Source organism: Besnoitia besnoiti, chromosome III (assembly GCF_002563875.1).
Source record: "Besnoitia besnoiti strain Bb-Ger1 chromosome III, whole genome shotgun sequence".
Lineage (NCBI taxonomy): Eukaryota > Apicomplexa > Conoidasida > Eucoccidiorida > Sarcocystidae > Besnoitia > Besnoitia besnoiti.
In genome coordinates, this window is record NC_042358.1 from 4,477,496 (window position 1) to 4,495,627 (window position 18,132).

Below are 18,132 nucleotides of genomic sequence, written 5' to 3' on the forward strand. Positions count from 1 at the left end.
CACAAATGCAAGCAGAAGGGTCCCATCCGCGCAGCTATCGTCGAGAGGAGTCGAGGAAGAAGTTGAAAACGGTGCGCGCCTCTGGCCCTTCCAAAAGAGGAGCGTCCCGGAATCGCTGCCTTGCTCTCTGCGCCTCCACGTGGCTTGCCCCCTCTTCACGTTCCTGCCGTCATCTCAATCGCGCCTCTCTTCTCTCTCTTCTCTCTTGGGTGTTTTGCGTCACACGCGTCTCTTCTCGAGCTTGTTGCAGCCTCCTGGGAATGTCGCGTTCTCTTCCAACTTCGCCTTTCTTCCACTGCTGCGCACAGTGTATATTCCGCGTTCGCTGTGTGCGTTCAGGTCGCCTCTTGGATCTCCTCCTGAGGCGCTTTCTCTCTTCATCACAGGCTTTGTCGCTGCGCATCTTGAGCCCGCCTTTAGTTGCGTTCCCTCTCAGTAGGTGCTTTCACGCGCCTTCAGCTTCCTTTCAAGAGTCCTTTCTCTCCTCTCTCTCTCACTCCTTCCTGGGGTCGCGAGGAACGCGTGTTTTGTTTCTTGTCTTTGAGCCGCCTTCCGCGGGGGCGAAGCAAAGGCGCACAGCGCTGGGTGTATTGACCAGAGAAAAAGACAAATGAAGCGTTTTTTGTCGCGCATTGACAAGAGCAGGGACCCGAGACGTGTCTCTGCGAAAATCCGGGTTTTCTGCGTCTCCGCGAGCGGGAAATCGGGTGTACATACATCAGAGGAAGACCCACGCGCGGCGCGCGTTCGCCCGCCTCAAGACGTGTAAGAACCTGTTGAGGCTTGCCAAGAACAGATACATGCGTTTTTTCAGGGGGCTTTGATGCGAGAAAGCAGGCTCGCTCGCCTCCGAGGGACAAATGAAACAAAGAAGGCGGTGTGTGTGGTGGGAAAGCGGCTTTTTCCCGTTTTCAGCTCGTTTGGCTGCTGAGAAAATGCTTGTCTTTCCGCGGATGCGTCCGCTAACAGGTCGCCGCTCAAGCGAGGAAGAAAAGGCAGCCCGACTGCATGCCGTGTCCTGCTCTTCCTTGCTTGCTTCTGAGACTAGCGCCCGCCAGAGCAAGCAGGTGTTTTCTTCTTTCTTGGAGGAGACTCTTCGCGAGAAGAGAATCGACTCTGCGGACTTTTCGCCTTTTTCGTTCTCTAGTGCGCGAGGCGCGGGTCTCCGGTTTTCACCCCTCGGCGCCTGTTGTCGCAGTGAGGGGACACAGCAGAAGGTCTTCTCATGCAATTTTATTTTCTCTTTTCATGGCGTTTTTCGCAGTTTTTCCTTTCACAGTTGGGATGGAAGAGGCGGCAGAGTGACAACCAGAGGGCGTTCGTCCCTCGCGAGTGCCGATTTCGGCTCTTCTTCGTCCTCTCGGGCTGCGCTTTCTGACGCGGATCTTTTCTTTTCCTTCTTTGACTTCTTCGGGCGGTTACCCCCCTTCCTTGCCTGCGAATTCGCGTCAGGTTTCATGCCGACTTGCGTCTCTCTTCGTTCTTCTGCGCAGAACCCTTTGTCTCCTTTGCTGCGCGGTGAACCTTTCGCAGGCAGCGGCTTCGTGGTCGTCTGTGACCGCCTCTTCCTCCTCTTCTCTGACTGTCGCTGGTTCCGTCTCGGCTGGTCGCCTCTTCTGGATTCTATGGATTTAGCGGCGCCTTCCATCGCCTTTGCTGACTCGCAGCCGGTCCCCTGCCGTCTACGCTGTATCCGCGACTCGCGCTGACTCGCATCTCTTCTCCTTCTGTCTGGTCCCCTGTCCTTTGGTTTCCGCACTCTCTCTCCCTTGCTCTCTGCCTCTTTCTTCCTCTCTCTGAGGTTTGCCCTCCCTGGTTGTCTCTGGCAGCACCGTTTTGCTTCGCTTTCCTGTTTCGCTTCTTCCGCAGTCTGTCCGGGTCGCGCCGAGTCTTCTTCTCCGTCCCTCCGATATTTTTCTCTTAAAGGCGCGCGTTTCCAAGATGGCGAATCGCACGGACCCGCTGGCGCGGCAGGTTCACGGCTGCAATCCGCAGACGCTGATGTCTCGCATCGTGCGGCGGAAGATCTACGAGAGTGCGTACTGGAAGGAGCAGTGCTTCGCGCTCACGGCGGAGACGGTCCTGGACCCCTGCGTGGCGCTGACTTACGTGGGGGGGACGTATGGCGGCAAGCGGCAGCCTGCACCGTTTCTCTGTTTGGTGCTGAAGTTGCTGCAGATTCAACCGGAAGAGGAGGTGGTGCTCGAGTTCATCAAGCAGGAGCAGTTCAAGTACTTGCGCGCAGTCGGCGCCTTCTACTTCCGCCTCGTGGGGCGGGCGCACGAGGTCTACACGCACCTCGAGCCGCTGCTCGCGGACTACCGCAAGCTGCGCATGCGGCAGCCCGACGGCCGCTACACACTGATGTGCATGGACGAGTTCGTTGACAGCTGTCTGCGCAACACTAACTTTCTCGACGTGGATCTTCCCGCGCTGCCGAAGCGCGAAGTCCTTGAGAACGAAGGCGAGCTCCCGCCGACGCGCCTGACTGCGCTAGAGCACGACGTGGAGGTCTACGCCTCAGCCGGCGTCGCGCCCTCGGGGAAGACGCTCTCGGAGCGCGACCAGCAGCTCTGGCTGCTGCAGAAGGAGAAGCTGCGCGAAGAGCAAAAGAAGCTCCAGCGACACGTGCTGCAGCAACGCATGCGCCACCAGCAGCAGGAGCAGGAGCAGCTGCTCATGCAGCAGGTCCGCGAGCTCGAAATCGAGAACGGCGGCGACCGCGCCGAGCCGGAGAAGAAGGAGGAAGCGGACGGCTGGTGGCGGGAGAAGAAGGAGAAGAACGAGCGCTCGCGCGATGAGAGAGACAGAGAGAGGGCAAAGAAGCGCGAGGAACGAGAAGACGAAGAACGCGAGAGGCTCGGCAACACGCATGCGGCGGGAGACCGCCCCACGAGCCGGTACGCCGAGGACCGGGCGCGCGGCCGCGGCCGCGGAGGCAGCCGCAGTCCGACCCCGGTGATCAAGAGAGAGAAAGACGAGCGCAGAGGCGACGACGATGAGCGCAGGCGACGGCGGAGACGCGAGGAAGAAGAAGAGGTGGAGCGACGGAGGCGACGGCGCGACGAGGAGGAAGAAGACGACCGCCACCGCCGCAGAGAGCGGTGGCGCCGCGAGGACGAAGAAGAAGAACGGCGGCGGAGACGGCGAGATGAAGACGGAGACCGACGCCGCAGAGACAGAAAAGACCAAGAAGAGGCAGATCGACACGGGGACAACTACGCGCGGTCGCGGCGGCAGTATGACGAGTTCGACGCAGACCGGAGGCGACACAGAGGCGGCGGAGGCAGAGGCCGCGAAGAGGAGGACGAGGACCAGCGGGCGAGGCAGGGCAAACTCGATAGGAAAGACGAGCCGCGCGACTACGACGACGAAGGGCGAAGACGGCGGCAGCGAGGCCACGAGGCGGCGGGCGGTGCGCGGAGCGAGCGCGACGAGAAGAAGCCGAAAAGAGAGGGAGACACCGAGAGAGAGAGAGACAGAGCCAAGGGGCCTGCCTTCAGCTACGGATCGAAGACCGATGACAGAAAGAAGGGCAAAGATGACTCCCTTTCCGTCCAAGAGTGGGACACTCTGCGGGCGCAACTCGGACTCAAACCACTCAAAAAATAAAGAAAAGGCCAAAATACCGCCACACGCCTCGAGAAACAGCAAACGGTGCTCTCGCAATCCATCGTCGTCTCTATCTACTCATCTCGGAGCCCGCTCGGCCTTCCCGCGCCGAAGAATCCACGCGCATATACACATATATGTGTACATATATATATGCATATATGTACATATATATGCGTATATGCGTACATATATGTATGCATATGTACGTATATATATATATATATATATATATACGTGCATATATATATACATGTATGCATATATATATATGTCTGTCTCTGTAGTTATTTGCTAAGAGAGAGGAAGTTTCCGATCTCGTGCTGCCTCGTCTAGTCTAGTTTGCTCTGTCTTTTCTCTCTGTCCTTCTAGAGGGGACTTCGAGAGCGAGTTTCGTCTCGGCGGCTGCGCGCGTGTCTCTCTGTGCTATCCCGACCTATAACCTATCTTGTCTTCTCTCATCAACACAGAGTTGAGAATGGATGCGAGGGCGGTCTGTGGACGAGAGGAACGGTGTGCGGAAGAAAAAAGACACAGAGGAGCGGCGATCTCGAATTCACTGGAGCCCGCCATGTCGGCGCAAACACTCGAGAGAATGTTTTTTCGACTGCATATTTCTCGTTTCTTCGTCTGATATTCTTATTTCTTGGAGTATTTCTTTGCACTTTGCGCTGTGCGTCTCTTCTCTCTGTTTTCGACAGCGGTTCGCGTCAGTTTTGTTTTCCTTTTCAAATACTCGCCCTCAGTCCCCTCCCCTCCCCCCGCGGTTGTTTTGTTTCGCCTCCTTTCTTCTGTATCTCCGTCTGTTTGCGCCATGTCTGGCTGCACTTTCTCGGCGCATCAAGCAGACTCAACAACTGTCAACGTTTTTCGAAAGCCAAAGCTACTAGAACGCCTCGAGTCGGCAGGATGCATCCATTCAGATCTGTTCTGCGCGGCGTGCAGCGTCGAAAGTGACTCTCGTGGACGCGGTTTGAACACGATGCGGCGACAGGAGCCATCTCGGCTAGTGGAAACAGAAGTGTAGGCTTTGTGGGCTGCGAGTCAGCTTTTTCGTCTACTCAAACTCGCCTCCAGGCGACTTCCTCTTGCGCGCGGGATAGTCCCGCCTCACCACATGACGCTCTTTGCTCAAACGAACGACCCGTGTGGGATTCGTGGTAGATCTGAGAAACTCCTCAGCACTAGGCTGCTTCATGCGCGCGGAATACACCTGAATTCCGCTGCAACGGGGAGAGGGAGGGAGCGCCGAAGTCGAGTACCAGGAGAAATCCGGCTGATAAAGATTGACGGCGTGTTAGAGACGGAAACCGAGAGAAAAGGTCGTTCCCGCAAGCGGCGGCGAACTGCAGCGGGAGTCGGCGCACGGTGCGTTACGAAGCACTGTGAAGTGAAGGCTGCCGCTCTGTTTTCTCTGCGATTCTGGCGCAGCCCGCCTGTGCCTTCCGGGGGGGTGTGTCTGCGTCTGTGTTGTGTGAGAGGGAAGGGCGGTTTCTCCGGAGCGCCAGACAGGCTTTCGAAACGAGGTTTTCGACATCAAAGATCTTTTCGCGAGTCGGCAGACAGGCAATATACATTTAAAGATAATTATGCGTGTATTATATACACTTCCTAGACCCGCTGCGACTGCGGGGTCAACGAACTCAAAAAAACGCATCGCGGTTCTTCGCTTTCCTAAGGCAAGAGGGACAGAGTGACGCCTGTCGAGTCCTGCGCCGCTTCATCGGGGCAACACCAAAAACATGACTGGTATGAACTGCAAGAGTTTCCATAAATGCCTCCAGGCCAGTGTACGTTCAGCGGACGACAGAGGCGTGTTCAGGTGCTTGTAGACTCACTATGCATAGATGCGGGGGGAAATGGCCTTTCTGGTTCGTTTCTTCGAGGGCACTCAGCCCGACCTGGACTCAAGCTCCTCACGCTGTCTCAGCTGTCGCTGCTTCTGCACGTCCGAAATGCCCTTCTACAAGCGGAAGTGAATCACAGCTGCCTTGCGGCAGAGCCCAGCGGAATCGCTGCGTCTCGTTTTCTGTTCGCCCCTTAACTCCGACAGATGCTGCGCACGCGCCAGCTGAGCCGCTGAGTTTGGAGACGTGCGTTTGATCCTCCAGCCTGCGCGGAAGTGCGTTGTCCGCCGCTGCTGCTCAGGCCTGCAGACGCATGTGTCTGCTTCAGGTCCACGACTCCAAAGTGATACGCATGTAGGCAGTGGCCGGTCTCTCTGTCTCTCTCGGGGTACTAATGAAGAGGAGAGAGCGAAACTGCGTGAGGCGACAGGACGTCAGCTATACAAGCGCGCAGACGTTTCGCTCGGCCTAAATACGCACCGAAGCAAAGAGGCGTTCGAGTGCATGGGAACGACCTGAAAAGCGGCAGGGCAAAGAGAAATTGACAGCAAGAAAAGGAGAACATTGCGACGTTGGGGAGAGAATCTGGTCTAAACAGATTTGAAATGGAGGCGCGCGCCAATCAAGCAGCATGGAGAGAGATATAGAAGTAGATAAACTGCTGCAAACGCACTTATATGTAGACAAGTAGATGCCAGTATGTGGATTTGTAGACGCCCTTTTGCCCAGTGAGGGTGCTTCCTTATCACTTGGACAATCGCCTGCCTGCAGGGGTTTCACCGTTTCCCCAGATGCGGTACGTACCGAAGCTAAACCTGTGATGCTGAGTTGTTGGCTACCCCCTACTTCGTCTTGACTTTCCACACTGCGGCAAACAGGCACTTGAACTCCAACAGACCGCCAGCCTCAAATCTCTAGTTCGCGCCTGCTCGCGAGCTGTCGGCCGTCTATACGCACCTCTCCCGTCGCAGAGCTCCATCCTTTCCAGGGGAGAAGGAACGCCAGGTCTTGTGTCGTTGCGGACGCGAAAGTCAGAGGTGTCTTCTTCCTCTGCTTTTCGGCATGCGCCAAGGCGCCCCAGGCGCTCGGTTCGAGGGCACGCGCACGCGCCGCTTCGCGCGTGGAAAGAGGCAGGCAAGCGGCTGCGGCCGCCGTCTCCAGTGCTTCCTTTCAAAGAAAAAAAAACGCCGTGACAAGAAACAGTACACACTTTACAGTGGCACACAGTCCATAGTTCATGTGCGCACAAACGGTGACGCAGATTCCATTGTGCGTATAAGATATAAGCAAGTAAATGTGTCTGTATGCGTGTGTGCGTAAGCGGTTTCCTGCCTGCATCCCACATTCGTCTGCCCTACAGAAGAAGCGAGACGCTGTCCGGGTTCTCCTACTGCTATGACGCTCGTGCGCCATCCGGTATTCATATATACATGTGTCGATAAGGGTACACATACATTCATATATATATGTTCGCCTGCATCCGTGTAAGTATATGTATATATGTGGATGTGTATGTCATATCGTAGAACCCATTCGCAGGCGTGGGTGGAAGAGGTGTCTTTGTCAACACTCCTGGTTCTGTGTGGCATCAGAAGCGAGAGCATGTGCTTCTGCTTCCAGCTGCGCCTCTCCACGCACTGGCCAGTAGGCGGGTGCCAGGAAGTCGATGGACGCGAGATCGACGCAGACGTCCTGCGCGTTTTCGCCGCCAGCAGGGTCTTCGCCAGAGGTCCAAACAGGCTCTAGAAGCTGAAACCCCGTCACAGGGCGTTTACGGCAGGCGGCGGAGAAAAGCGTGCAGAATCGCTGTGTCTGCTCGGGCCTGTCTCCGCGCTGTACAGACGCCTTGGCCCCGCGGCACATGGAGCCGATTTCTGCGAGTGAATCCCTCCGGTTTTGCTTCGCGAGACGCGAGGGAGGCGCTCCTATATAGAGTACAAAGCGTGACAGACGAGCGAACCCAGGCGACAACCCAGTGGGGTGTGAGGCGTTGAGACTCCAGTGAAATTTTTGAGTCTCGGGTTTCGATATCTACTAGTGCCGCGGTCGAAAGCCTAACTCACCTTCAGGCCCCCGCTCGACTGATCTGCGCGGCGAGCGCGGCAAAGAGAGCATCATCGGCGCAGAGGCAGGAGTCTCGAGTTCCTCTGAGTCGTTCCCGCTGCTCAAACATACGTCATCCCACAAAGGAAGAATTTCAGAGCTTGCTAGAATCCAGCATATGTACCTACACACAAAAATATATATCTATATGTATGCATATGTGGGTGTGTCTGGGTTTAGGCAGTGGATGATAGGCTTTCGTATTCAGTAGCGGGAGGTAGAAGGAGAGAGGGCGGGTTTCTTTCACGCTGACGAGAGGGTGGGGATATACCAGACATAAAACAATCGTGACACGAAAAGAGTGCCATTGGCTCCAACTGCGAAATTATATTTTTGCGTAGCGGAGGAAGGTATTCCTGAAAAAATGCATAGCTTCATGGATAGACTTCGCGCTGCGCCTGCATGGTTTCATACACGCCTCACGCGTCAGCTGTTTCCCTCGCGCGCCAGTTCGAGCTTGATCCTTTTTTCGCTCACGGCGGTTTCATAATCTGCGCTTCGTCTTTCGGCGGAAACGCAGAAGAGAACGACGACGCCAGGGAACACGCAGACGAGGGGTGCGCCGCGGCAGCGGGCGATCCGGCGGGCGACACGAAGGAAGAAGGCCCTGGCAGTGACTGCTCGCGGCGAGCCGCCGCTTGTTTTCTAAACATTTTCATTCGCTCCTCGCCTCTCCGCAGGCGGTAGCGGAGATCCGCCGCGCGGCGCTCTTCGTCTTCTCGTTCTACGAGGCGCCCGTACCAGCTCCCGAACCTGCTTAGTCCACCCACAGACGAGGGGGCGATGGAGTCGAGGGCGCGAAGGCCTCTTTAGACGCCCGTTCGCCAAGAATCAATCCGGAACAAGCGAGAAACCCCGCGACGCAAGCGAGGAGTCCGGACGCGCTAAACACAAGAGGAGGCGCCCGGCAGTCGAATGGCGACAGAGGCCTCTCCCGGCTGGGCGCGCGGCCGACCAGAAAAGGTGCGGATTCGCAAGAGGAGCTGCACATGAGGAAGGGCAGCCTTTACGTCGAGTGAGAGAGGCGGATTCGAGTTCTGAGGGCGCATTAACACCCGAGCCTGGGAAGCGAGATCGAACGCGTGCAGAGAGCAAACAGCGCGAGGGGCGAGCGAAGAGATGATTACTTCTGGGAACTTACTGGTCGCTGAGGCTGCAAAGAAGCGCCGCAGACAGAGAGACAACAGAGCCGCCTCAGGTGGTTCCACGCATGTGAGTTCATTCGTGGGTACGCGTGATGCGCAGACAGAGCCTGCTGCCTCTCAAATCAGATGTTGACAACACTGGCAACTGAGAGGGAGAGAGGCTTAGGAAGTATATTCCAGTGATTGACTTGAAATCGTCGCGCATGAGAAGCAGAGGCGAGTCCCATTCCAGAGGGAGAAGTGTGTGACTGGAGCTGTGCTTCAGTTCGTCGTCGTCGCGCGTGCGTGTGTCACTTAGGGCTTCGTTGCTCTCGTGTGTCTCGTCCTGAGGCGCGCCGCTTATAAAAGTAGAAACAGGAATCTCTCCCCCCCTCAAATGGAGCCTTCTGTGCGTTCCTTCTACGCTTTACTCAGCCGAGACCTCTTCTGTGTAGTCTCTTGCGTGCACCGGGGGATGGGTACGAACACCGGCGCAGTAGTGCTTGTGTGTCCAGACCTGGCGACGTGCGGCAGAAAACTCTGCGCATCTGTAGGTGTGTCTTGTGTGTGCGCTCTATCGTGTGCCCTCGGCGGGGGTGCTGCAGGTGCGTGGCGGTATTCCTTGTTTTCTAGCTGCTGGCCTTCTGAACGCGCTGCTGAATTCTCTCTCTCTCCTCTTTCTTGCTGTGTATCGGTGTCCGCTCCACGATGCGCCGCCGATGTCGCTATGCATCCTCACGTGAGTTGCGCGTTTTTTGGCGCCAGTGACCCGCCGGTGCAGCTGGCGTGCCCGACGCGTCTATTTTCTGCGATTCGCAGCGAGGCGGCCGCGGCCTCCTCCTCGCGTCGCGTCCTCTTTTTTATCTTCGGGGCGCGCTTCCTTCTGGCTCCCTCGCGGCCGCTCTTCCCCACCTCGGCGTCGCCCGCGCCGCTCTCGGAGTCTGCGGACAGGAAATCCGCCTCTTCGCCGGCGCTCGCGTTCTCTTCCGGCGCCTCGCGGCCGCCCCGCCCCCTGCCGCCCCTCTCTCTCGGCCTGCGGGCGGAGGGCAGCCGCGAGTACCGGGCGCACGGGATGCTCCTAGCCCCCCCCGCGGCCGCAACGCCCTCGCTCTGTCTCTCGCCCTTCTCAGTCGCACTCTCCTCGGCGCTCTCGGAGGTGGTTTGGCGACCTGCCGACCCGCGCCCGCGCCCGAGACGAGGCGAGGGCGGGAAAGGAGGCGGCGTGCGGCCGCCGCTCGCCGCCCTGCGGTCTCCGTTCCCGCGCCTCGCCATTGCGCCGCGTGACTTCCCCACCGGCACGCCTCCGTCGCCTTCGGCTTGCCGCCCTCTCCGGCCTGGCGGTGGCGAGGCGCTGCGAGAGGCCTCCGCTCGCGCACTCGGCGACAGCGAGCGGGACGCGGGCTTGCGGCGAAGACTGCCGCCTCGTGGCGAGCGCGGACTTGGTCTCCGCTGTCTCTCCAACGCCCCTGGCCTCGCCTCGGCCTCGTCGCCCTTTCGCTTCCCGCCCCGCCGAGACGCCCCAGGCGGCGGAGGGGAGAAGGAGGAGAAAGAGGAGGCTGAGGCCGCGTTGCCGGGGGAAAGCGAACTCGCAAGTGCGGAAGGAGGGCTCTCTCCGGGTGTACGTACTCCGCGGCGCATCGAGGCGGAGCAGGGAGACGCAGAAGCGAGCGACGCTGTGTAGCTTCGCGAGGACGAGAAGAAAGCAGTTTCGGGGGGTTCTCCGAGGCCGCTGCCTCCTCCGTGGCCTTCTTCACGCGCATCAGACTTTGCAGAGAGAGAACGAAAAGAGGAGGAGGCGTGGAAAGCGCGGCTCTCCGCAGAACTCGAACGCAGTGGAAAGGGCGAGGGACTCCGGCGCTGGCTCGCGGCCGACACGGGTGTGCATGGCCCCCCCCCTAGCGGCGAGTTCGACACCGAGACTGAGAGAAACGGATTCAGAACGTCTGACGCGGAGGCCACAAAGCTGCAGTTGCTGCACGGACTCGCAAACACCTGCACCGCCGGTGAAAACAGGAACGCGGGCACCAGGACCGGCAGGGGCTGCAGACAAACGAGAGAAAACCGAGGCAAAGGAGGGAAGAAGATACTACACAGACACAGGAGGAGGACACCCACGAGGGACGAGGCTCCGCGGAGGAGGCATCCGATGTCGCCTGCCTTCGTGGACGAATTCGCGAGAAGACGATTTGCCTCGTGAGAATGCTGCGCCCTTTCCGTGTGACGCAACTCAGCGTGTTTGACGTAGTTAAGAAACGTCCATGAGCCGCACTGACAGACGAGTGTGTCGAGGGGCGGAGAAAAGGCGCTCATGGCGACAAGTCTGCCTGCAACAGTCTTCCTTGCATGTTTATGGGACACGCGAGAGCCGAAGGTGGCACAGTGACCCGTGAGCCTTGTCGTCTCCCACTCCAGCGGAGTAATGCTCCTCCTGTCTCCCAAGGCGCTTATATTAAATGTATGTATATGCTTCAAGTATTGATATATACTACTACACGTGTACAAACATGCATATGTATATTGTAGAAAGGGAGCAAGACTCGGCTTTTCTCGATGAGTCTATCCTGAAGCTGGGGAAGCATTTGCGCGGAGACGCGGAGCGGAGCGAGCGGCCTGCTCGCGTCTCACTTGGTTATCGAGTCTGTCAGGAAGGCCGAGCTGCCCCAGCTCGTGGCTCCCCCAGGCGTACACGAAGCCGCGCAGCGTCACAGCAATCGAGTAGAGGGAGCCCAACGCGATGCCCACGACCTGCTTCCCGCGCAGAAACTCCACGATCTGCGGCGAGAAAGGCAAGCGCGACGAGAGACGACGAATGCACGGGAGGAGGGCGGGGGGGAAGGGAAGATGGGATGGTCACGGAGGCCTTCTGGCGAGTCGGTGGCGGAGACAGCAGGAGGGAAAGCGTGCACAATTTTCTCGCGCGCGAGACTTGCGTACCAAGGGAGCGTCTTCTGTTGCAGGAATGAACGTGAAGCGCAATATCTGCCCCCGCGTTGACGCGAGCCCGGCAGGGCTTCTCAAGTTGTTCGAGGCCCGATAGAGGCCAGCAGACCGCACCACAGCCAAGGTTCTAGAACTTTTGTTTTAAGCTATCGCGACTGGCATGTCTCCGCTCGAAGTGTGTTTGAGGGCGCTACGAGTTAGGGTTGCCGTGTCTCTGGGCCGCCCAACTCCGCAGCTTCAGCCTGCGGCACGCTCCGTTTTTGTGTGTGCTGTCAGTTCTTTTGAGGCTTTCCGCCGCGATCCACAGGAGGATCGGCGGCGTGTATGTCTCTAGCTAACGCTGGTGCGCACCTGCGGCTTCACGGAGACGCTTTCGTACCCCTCCGAGAGCGAGTAGGCTGTGAGGATGGACTCCCGCGACTCTCCGCGGCGTCGCCAGCTCTCACAGTGCCCGGCCTTCGCCGCGTCCGATCGCCTCCCGGCAGCGCCAGGTGCCGCCCCTGCATGGGCGTGCGCGAGGCGCTTTGCCGCCCCCTCTGAGCGGTTCGCCTCCTCTGGATAGAAGGAGTTTCGGCTCTCGCCTCCCGCGCTGCTGCGTTGCGCCGCGGCGCTGGCCCCCGGCGCGCGACCCTTGGCAAGTGCAGGCGTCGTGTCCGCGCCGGCGCCCGCGGCCTTCCCGTGGACCCTCGCCGCGTCGGCGACCACCGAGGCTGCCGTGAAGGCCGCGGAGGGTTGCCAGTCTGCCAAGCCGAGCTGCCCGCAGCAGTTGCTTCCCCACATCCACACGCGCAGCGCCGAGTCGAGGGCCGCCGAGTGGCTGCCGCCCGCGCAGATGTACCGTGCAGGCGGCAGGGCTTTAATCCTGCGAGTGCGCAGAGGGGGCGGGAAAGCGGGAGGAAGAAAAAGGGCGAGGCGATTAGAGACCATGCACAGGCAACACTCGCGGTAGCGAGCAAGCGCTAGAGGGCGCTCAAGACGGGCAGTCAAGCAAAGCAGGAGAGGCGAGCAGCAGAAGGCCGAGGGTATCATATGAGGAAGAAAGGTGCCAAAGTCCGAGAAACGGGGACACGAGGAGGGACGCTGGACGCAGAGGGAGGAGAGGAGAGCGAGGAGCAGAGCAAGGAGACGAAGGAGACGCAGAGAAGAGCCCAGGGCCGCGCGAGAGAGAAAAAGCGACGCACGCAGACAACGGGCAATAAAGCCGAGGCGCGACTAGATCTAAACGATCTGGACGCATGCGTGAACACTTGCTAAAGTGCGAAGCGCAGCGCTGCTGGAATGAGGGCACTGTGACCGAAGGGATTTTTCTCCTCAAATCGCTCCAGAGGAGTCTCCACGACTTGGGGCCGCCTGTGCCTGCCCGATAGGCGTCGCAGTGACGAAGGGTAAGCGGCAAGTGCCGAAAGGTTCCATTCAGGAGTCTCTCTGATTCGAGGCGTGGCGCGACACGCCGAGGCCTGAACGATCTACGAGATGGCACTGAGGCGACCAAGAGCCTGACCACGGCTTCTGCGGCGGAAGCGTGCCGGCAGGTGTGTGTAGACTTCATCGGGGAGAGAAAACACGGCCTGCATCTTCACCTTATCTGTCTCACCGCTCAAAGGCACGGCGGCTGTGGGTGTCTCCGAGGCCCAGGCGCCCCTCGCCGCCCTCGCCAGTCGCGTACACGTGGCCGTCGTAGGTCAGAAGGAGGAGGTGGTTTTTTCCGCAGCTCGCCTGAGACGCAGTTGGTCGAGAGAAACGGCGACGCGACTTGCGTCAAAGATATCTGTATCTGTTCAAGAAGAAAAGTGTAGGGGCGTAGGAAACGTGCCGCCTCCTCCGCGAGCGTCTGGCGAGCGTCCGGGGCACACAGCGCGCAGTACGCACAAGTGCCGCTCCCTTCTGATGCGGCCTCTTCGAATATTTCCTGTTTACAACCGCTGACTGCGAGCTTTTTCGTCCATAAAAGGATAAGGAGGCTACAGCGCAATCCCGCGTATTTATGGGCCTCTCCCGCTACCCTCCCTCTCGCCGAGTCGGGCGATGAGGCGACGGGAGTATGTCTGGTCTCAGGAGGGCTGTCCACAAAACCGACAGTCCCTCCGTCTCCGGCAGCACTCAGGGCGCCGCGGGAGGCCTCGCACCTGCAGAAGCGGCGTTCTGACAAATTCAACTTTCTTCGGCTGCCAGACGTCCTCGGTGTGCCCGTGGCCCAGCTGACCGGCCGCGTTCGAGCCCCACGTGTAGAGACAGTCTCGCTCGTCTGCGGACACACATGTCTCCACGAGATGCGGACGCGAGGACGAACATCCATGGCTGGCGCGCACAGCGGGGTCTGCTCGCCAGACGGCGGCGGCTCAAGCAAGAGACAGCGCGGGCAGGCAGTCTATCAGCTCGCGGCAGGGAGGGAGGGAACGCACCAGGCGACGACGTGGAACGGTGAGAGCTCTCGAAATGCCGTAATGTGAGTATGCGTTTGCTCGAGGGGCGCTTTATAGTGAGCGCTTATTCTTGGATTTCCCACAGGTGAGGCGTGTCGGCCGTCAGGTCGCGCATGCGCGCCTCCCCGCCTAAGGTGGCGACTCAGGCAGGAGAGTCGGGCGGTGCGGACCCGCTACAGCACACGATACACAGCGCCTCGATATCGCACGCCTCGCGATCGCGCGCCTCGCGGGGAGTTCGAGCAGCCAAGGTCTCTCTGCGGCAGGATCGGGGTCTCCCGCTGACCTATGCAGGCGCTGAAGGCGGCGCCGACGCTGATGACGCGGACTTTGGGGACTCCGGTGATGAGCTGCGGCACGGAGTAGTTCGCGAGCAGCCCGCCTTTGCAGCGGAAGCTGAGGAGTGCGGCGGCGCCTTGCTTTCCGCGAGGCGAGTCAAGCAGGTCCGCAGGCCGCGGAATGCCGAGTCGCCCGTTCTCTGCTCAGCGACCGTCCCAGAAAAGACAAAAACGCGGACGAGAGCGAGCATGGAGTCGATAGCTCGTGTGCCGAAGGCGGCGCGCGTCGACTTCCGACGCAGCAGTGTGTTTGGCGCCACGAAACGTGCAATTCGCCCTGCGTGAAGTGACATCGGGGGGGAGGCACGGACTGCGGCACACGCAGCAGCGGATGAGTGCGTAGATCTCAACTCGTCAAAGTCCCCCCCACCACAGCGCTGGGGGTTTCTGTGGAGGGGGCTGTGCTGCTCCAGTGGGGAGTTATGAAACTGGCACTGAGGCCGGATCTGCGTCTCCGAAGCGAAGCCCAGAGGCACGGCTGCCTAGGGAAGACGTCGACACACGAACACCGAGAGGCTCAATAAGGCTTTTCTCCAGCACCGACCTGCCGCTGCGTGAGGCTACGCGCAGCCTCGCAGGCGACACACCACCCCCCCCTGCCTGAGGAGCGTTTGCATTTCGCTATCAGAGACAGCCCCGACATCTCGGAGCTCGTGTGAAGGCCCGTGACTGCGAGTTACGATTCCAGACGTGTGGAGTCTGCGACGCTGCCGCCCCCAGGGGAGGCACGGAGGACGTGGCTTGAAAGCCATGCACACTCGCTGCCTCGGCGGCGTCGATGCTTACGCGCGGCGCCAAACGCGTACATGTTGCCTTGCGAGGTCAAAATCAGCGTGTGCGCCTCTCCGCAGCCGACCTGGTGAGACAGAAGTCAATGCAGAGATGAGAAGCAGTGGGGCGTCGAATGCAAACAAGGCGGGGGGGAGATGAGGGCGCCACGCTTGTGCCGGCAGCTTTATAAGCCTGGGCATGTGCAGGCGAACAGCAGTTTTGTTTGCAAAGCCCCGAGGCGCATACGGGCGGCGTTGCCTCACGGGTGAGTTTTCAGTGTCTGTTTTGCGTCCGCAGCGCGTGCGTGCGGCTTCGCGCCTCCTCATATGCCGGGAGCAGCGTGCGCGCATCTTCCCCAGGCAGAAGGAACACCATCCGATACCCCTCTTTGCCTGTTTCGCGCCCTTTCGCGTTTACCTGCACAACGAATTCGCCCTCCAGAGCGGAGATGATTCGCGGCGTCGGTACGAGGACGAGGCCGCTTGCTCCCGCGCGCCCGCGAGGCGAGCCGGGGGCAAGCCCTGCGCCGAGGGCCTGAGCTTTTCGCGGCGAAGAAGGGTCGCCTGCGTCGCTTCGCCCCCCGAGGACGGGCGCCAGACTGCCTGTCCTTGTGACCGCCAGCGCCGAGGCTCGCCCCGCCGTCTGGACGCTCGCGCTGCGGCCGCTCGCAGAAAGTCTCCAGACTGTTCGAGTCTCGCCGCCGCGCGCCGCGCCCGCAGGGGTGAGCGGCAGCGCCAGCTGGCCTGCGCTGCCGTCGCCCCAGCCATACAGCGTGCCATCTTGCAGGACAGCACACGTGTGGCGGGCCCCACTCGAGATCTGTGGGACGGTCGTTTTCGCCGGAAGACCGCAGATCTGCAGACGCGCAGCGTCGCACACGCGAAGCGAGAGCAGTTCAGCCAGCCGGCTCAAGGCGAGGCCGCGTGCGCTCCACACATGCCTCGCCCAAGAAGCGAGAGGAGCGGATTCCACAGCTTTCAAGTTAGAGGAAGCAAGGGAGCACCGGCAGCCTCGGGACGCGCAGTGCCGCTGGTTTGAACGAGGAGAAGGACTCTAGTGTTGAATAAAGGCAAAAAAAAAACTGGAGATTGTACTGCCTCACCGCGACCCTCAGGACCGCCGTCCGTGGAGAAGCCAGCCTGCACTGCAATTTCTTTTCATGAAACAGGGGTGTTGCATGGAGCCTGGGGCTTTATTAAGAGTCACGATAGAGCGCCAGTCACACACACGTTGCGCGCGAGTCAGACCAACCGTAAGAGATAGCGGGCGCTGCACTCGAAAACCGTCATGGGCAGGCTGAGCATGTGGGTAGAGCGTTTAGGGTTTGCTGCCATCGCCAACCGCCAATTTGAGGCCCAGGTGTCCTGCTCGGTGTTTTCGAGTCTCTGGAGTCGTGGAGAGAAGCAAGCGTGGCAGGGACGCAGCGGCCACAGTGGGGAGAAGTTCGTCTCACTTTTTGCGGGTTCGTCTGACTTTTCTTGTTTGTGTTTTCGTGGGCCAGCTGGAAATGCAGATTCGTGCCAAACGACCTCAAAATCGCGCCGCTGGTTGGAACTAGGATGACGGTTAGGCGGAACGCAAACCCGTCGTAGGCCGGCGTCCGGCTCGTCACGTAGTGGAGGAGTTCTGTCTTGCTGCTGTCCTCCCCAGTGGAGTCCGCAACATCTCGATTCTTCCCGCTGTTCGCACAACAAAACGACGCCGAGCAAATGCATCTGCTGTTCGTGCGGCGGCTACATGCCATCGAGTAAACGTGAGAAAACAGCCTGCCCTTTCTCACACGCACGAACTCCGAGAAGCATCGCGACTGTAACGTAGAGTTTCCCTCAGCGGAGCTTTCCTCAGGGGAGCTTTCCTCAGCGGAGCTTTCCTCAAAATCCGCCAGATGTGACGGCATGCAGGTCATGCGACGTGGACTTCGGAAGAACTGTCGAAGCAGCTGTAGAAATTCTGTTGAAGTCCTTCGACGCGTGCAAACGCTGATATTTGCAACGTGCTGAAAACGTCACAAACAAGCTACCCCGTTGGAAGCGAATGTTTAGCGATGACTCCGTGCACCGAAGCGCGAGTTGTGTTGACCGCCACGAGATATGTGGGTGGTGTCACGGAAGAGTCTCTGGAGGTCAAATTGTTGAATGGCTAGCCTTCATGGTGTGCATCTGTAGAGCATGAGTGTGTTCATGTCAGAGTTTTCGATGGAACACGCACCCGACGACGACAATCCGTCTGGGCTGGTCGTAGTCTTCCGGCTTAATCTGAAGGGTGTCTGGCGTCACTGCAACTTCGCCAAAGGTGGCACGAATCGAGATCACCACTGGTGTCTCGATGCGTTCGCCCAGACTGATGGTGTAGAAGTCGCAGGCACCTCCATTGACGACGATCAGCTTCGTCTTGGAAACCACGATGCCTTTCTCCTCGGGATGAATCTCCAACAGGCGATTCATGATCGATTTGCTGCCAGCTGGGGACAATGCGAGCGCTGCGTGCTGGACTCCCGATGCCAATGGATGCCAATGGCTCACACGTCGTATTGACTGTCTCCGTCAGAAAACGCCGCAAGGCAGGGTTGCACGACTCCCTCCTGTCTCTTTTAGACGTCTTTTACTAATTCCAGGTGTGCATTTGCAGGAACGGGACTTCACAGATCACTCAGTTGACTGCAAATTGCGGAACAGTACCAAACGAAAGGTTACCGTAAATCCTGTCGCCGGGACAGTGACCTATGCTCCCGCAGGGAAGGAGGCTCGTGCCTACGATTGGTGCAGACTTTCCTGTCAAAGAACGACTATCGACTTTGCAAGAGAAACCTACATGGTATCAAGACTTTTGTGGTCTCCGCCGGCTTGGAGCGCTTTGATATACTTTTGGAGTGGTAGATATTTATTGTATCGTTTTGTTCAGGCAGCGAAGTTACTGCTGTTTTCCTGAAAAACCGTTCGGTTGTCCCCTCTCAGGAACACTTTCCATTCTCTCG

General features: G+C 59.1%; 2 protein-coding genes across 2 annotated transcripts; one reads left to right on the plus strand and one right to left on the minus strand.

Moving 5' to 3' along the window:
• Positions 1-1,941: 1,941 nt before the first annotated feature.
• BESB_048950 (putative pre-mRNA splicing factor) lies at positions 1,942-3,612 on the plus strand (the record flags this gene model as incomplete). The annotated part of the gene is made up of 1 exon (XM_029363346.1): positions 1,942-3,612. One exon carries the CDS (start codon positions 1,942-1,944, stop codon positions 3,610-3,612), a length of 1,671 nt encoding a protein of 556 aa, XP_029220712.1.
• A 3,410-nt stretch (positions 3,613-7,022) lies between these two features.
• BESB_048960 (uncharacterized protein) lies at positions 7,023-17,602 on the minus strand (the record flags this gene model as incomplete). Its single annotated transcript, XM_029363347.1, has 13 exons — positions 7,023-7,384; positions 7,523-7,620; positions 8,040-8,315; positions 8,704-8,715; positions 9,426-10,726; positions 11,312-11,458; positions 11,978-12,488; positions 13,221-13,342; positions 13,753-13,871; positions 14,336-14,527; positions 15,174-15,243; positions 16,612-16,837; positions 17,367-17,602. The coding sequence occupies 13 exons, from the start codon at positions 17,600-17,602 to the stop codon at positions 7,023-7,025; spliced, it is 3,672 nt and encodes a 1,223-aa protein (XP_029220713.1).
• Between the last annotated feature and the right edge of the window lie 530 nt (positions 17,603-18,132).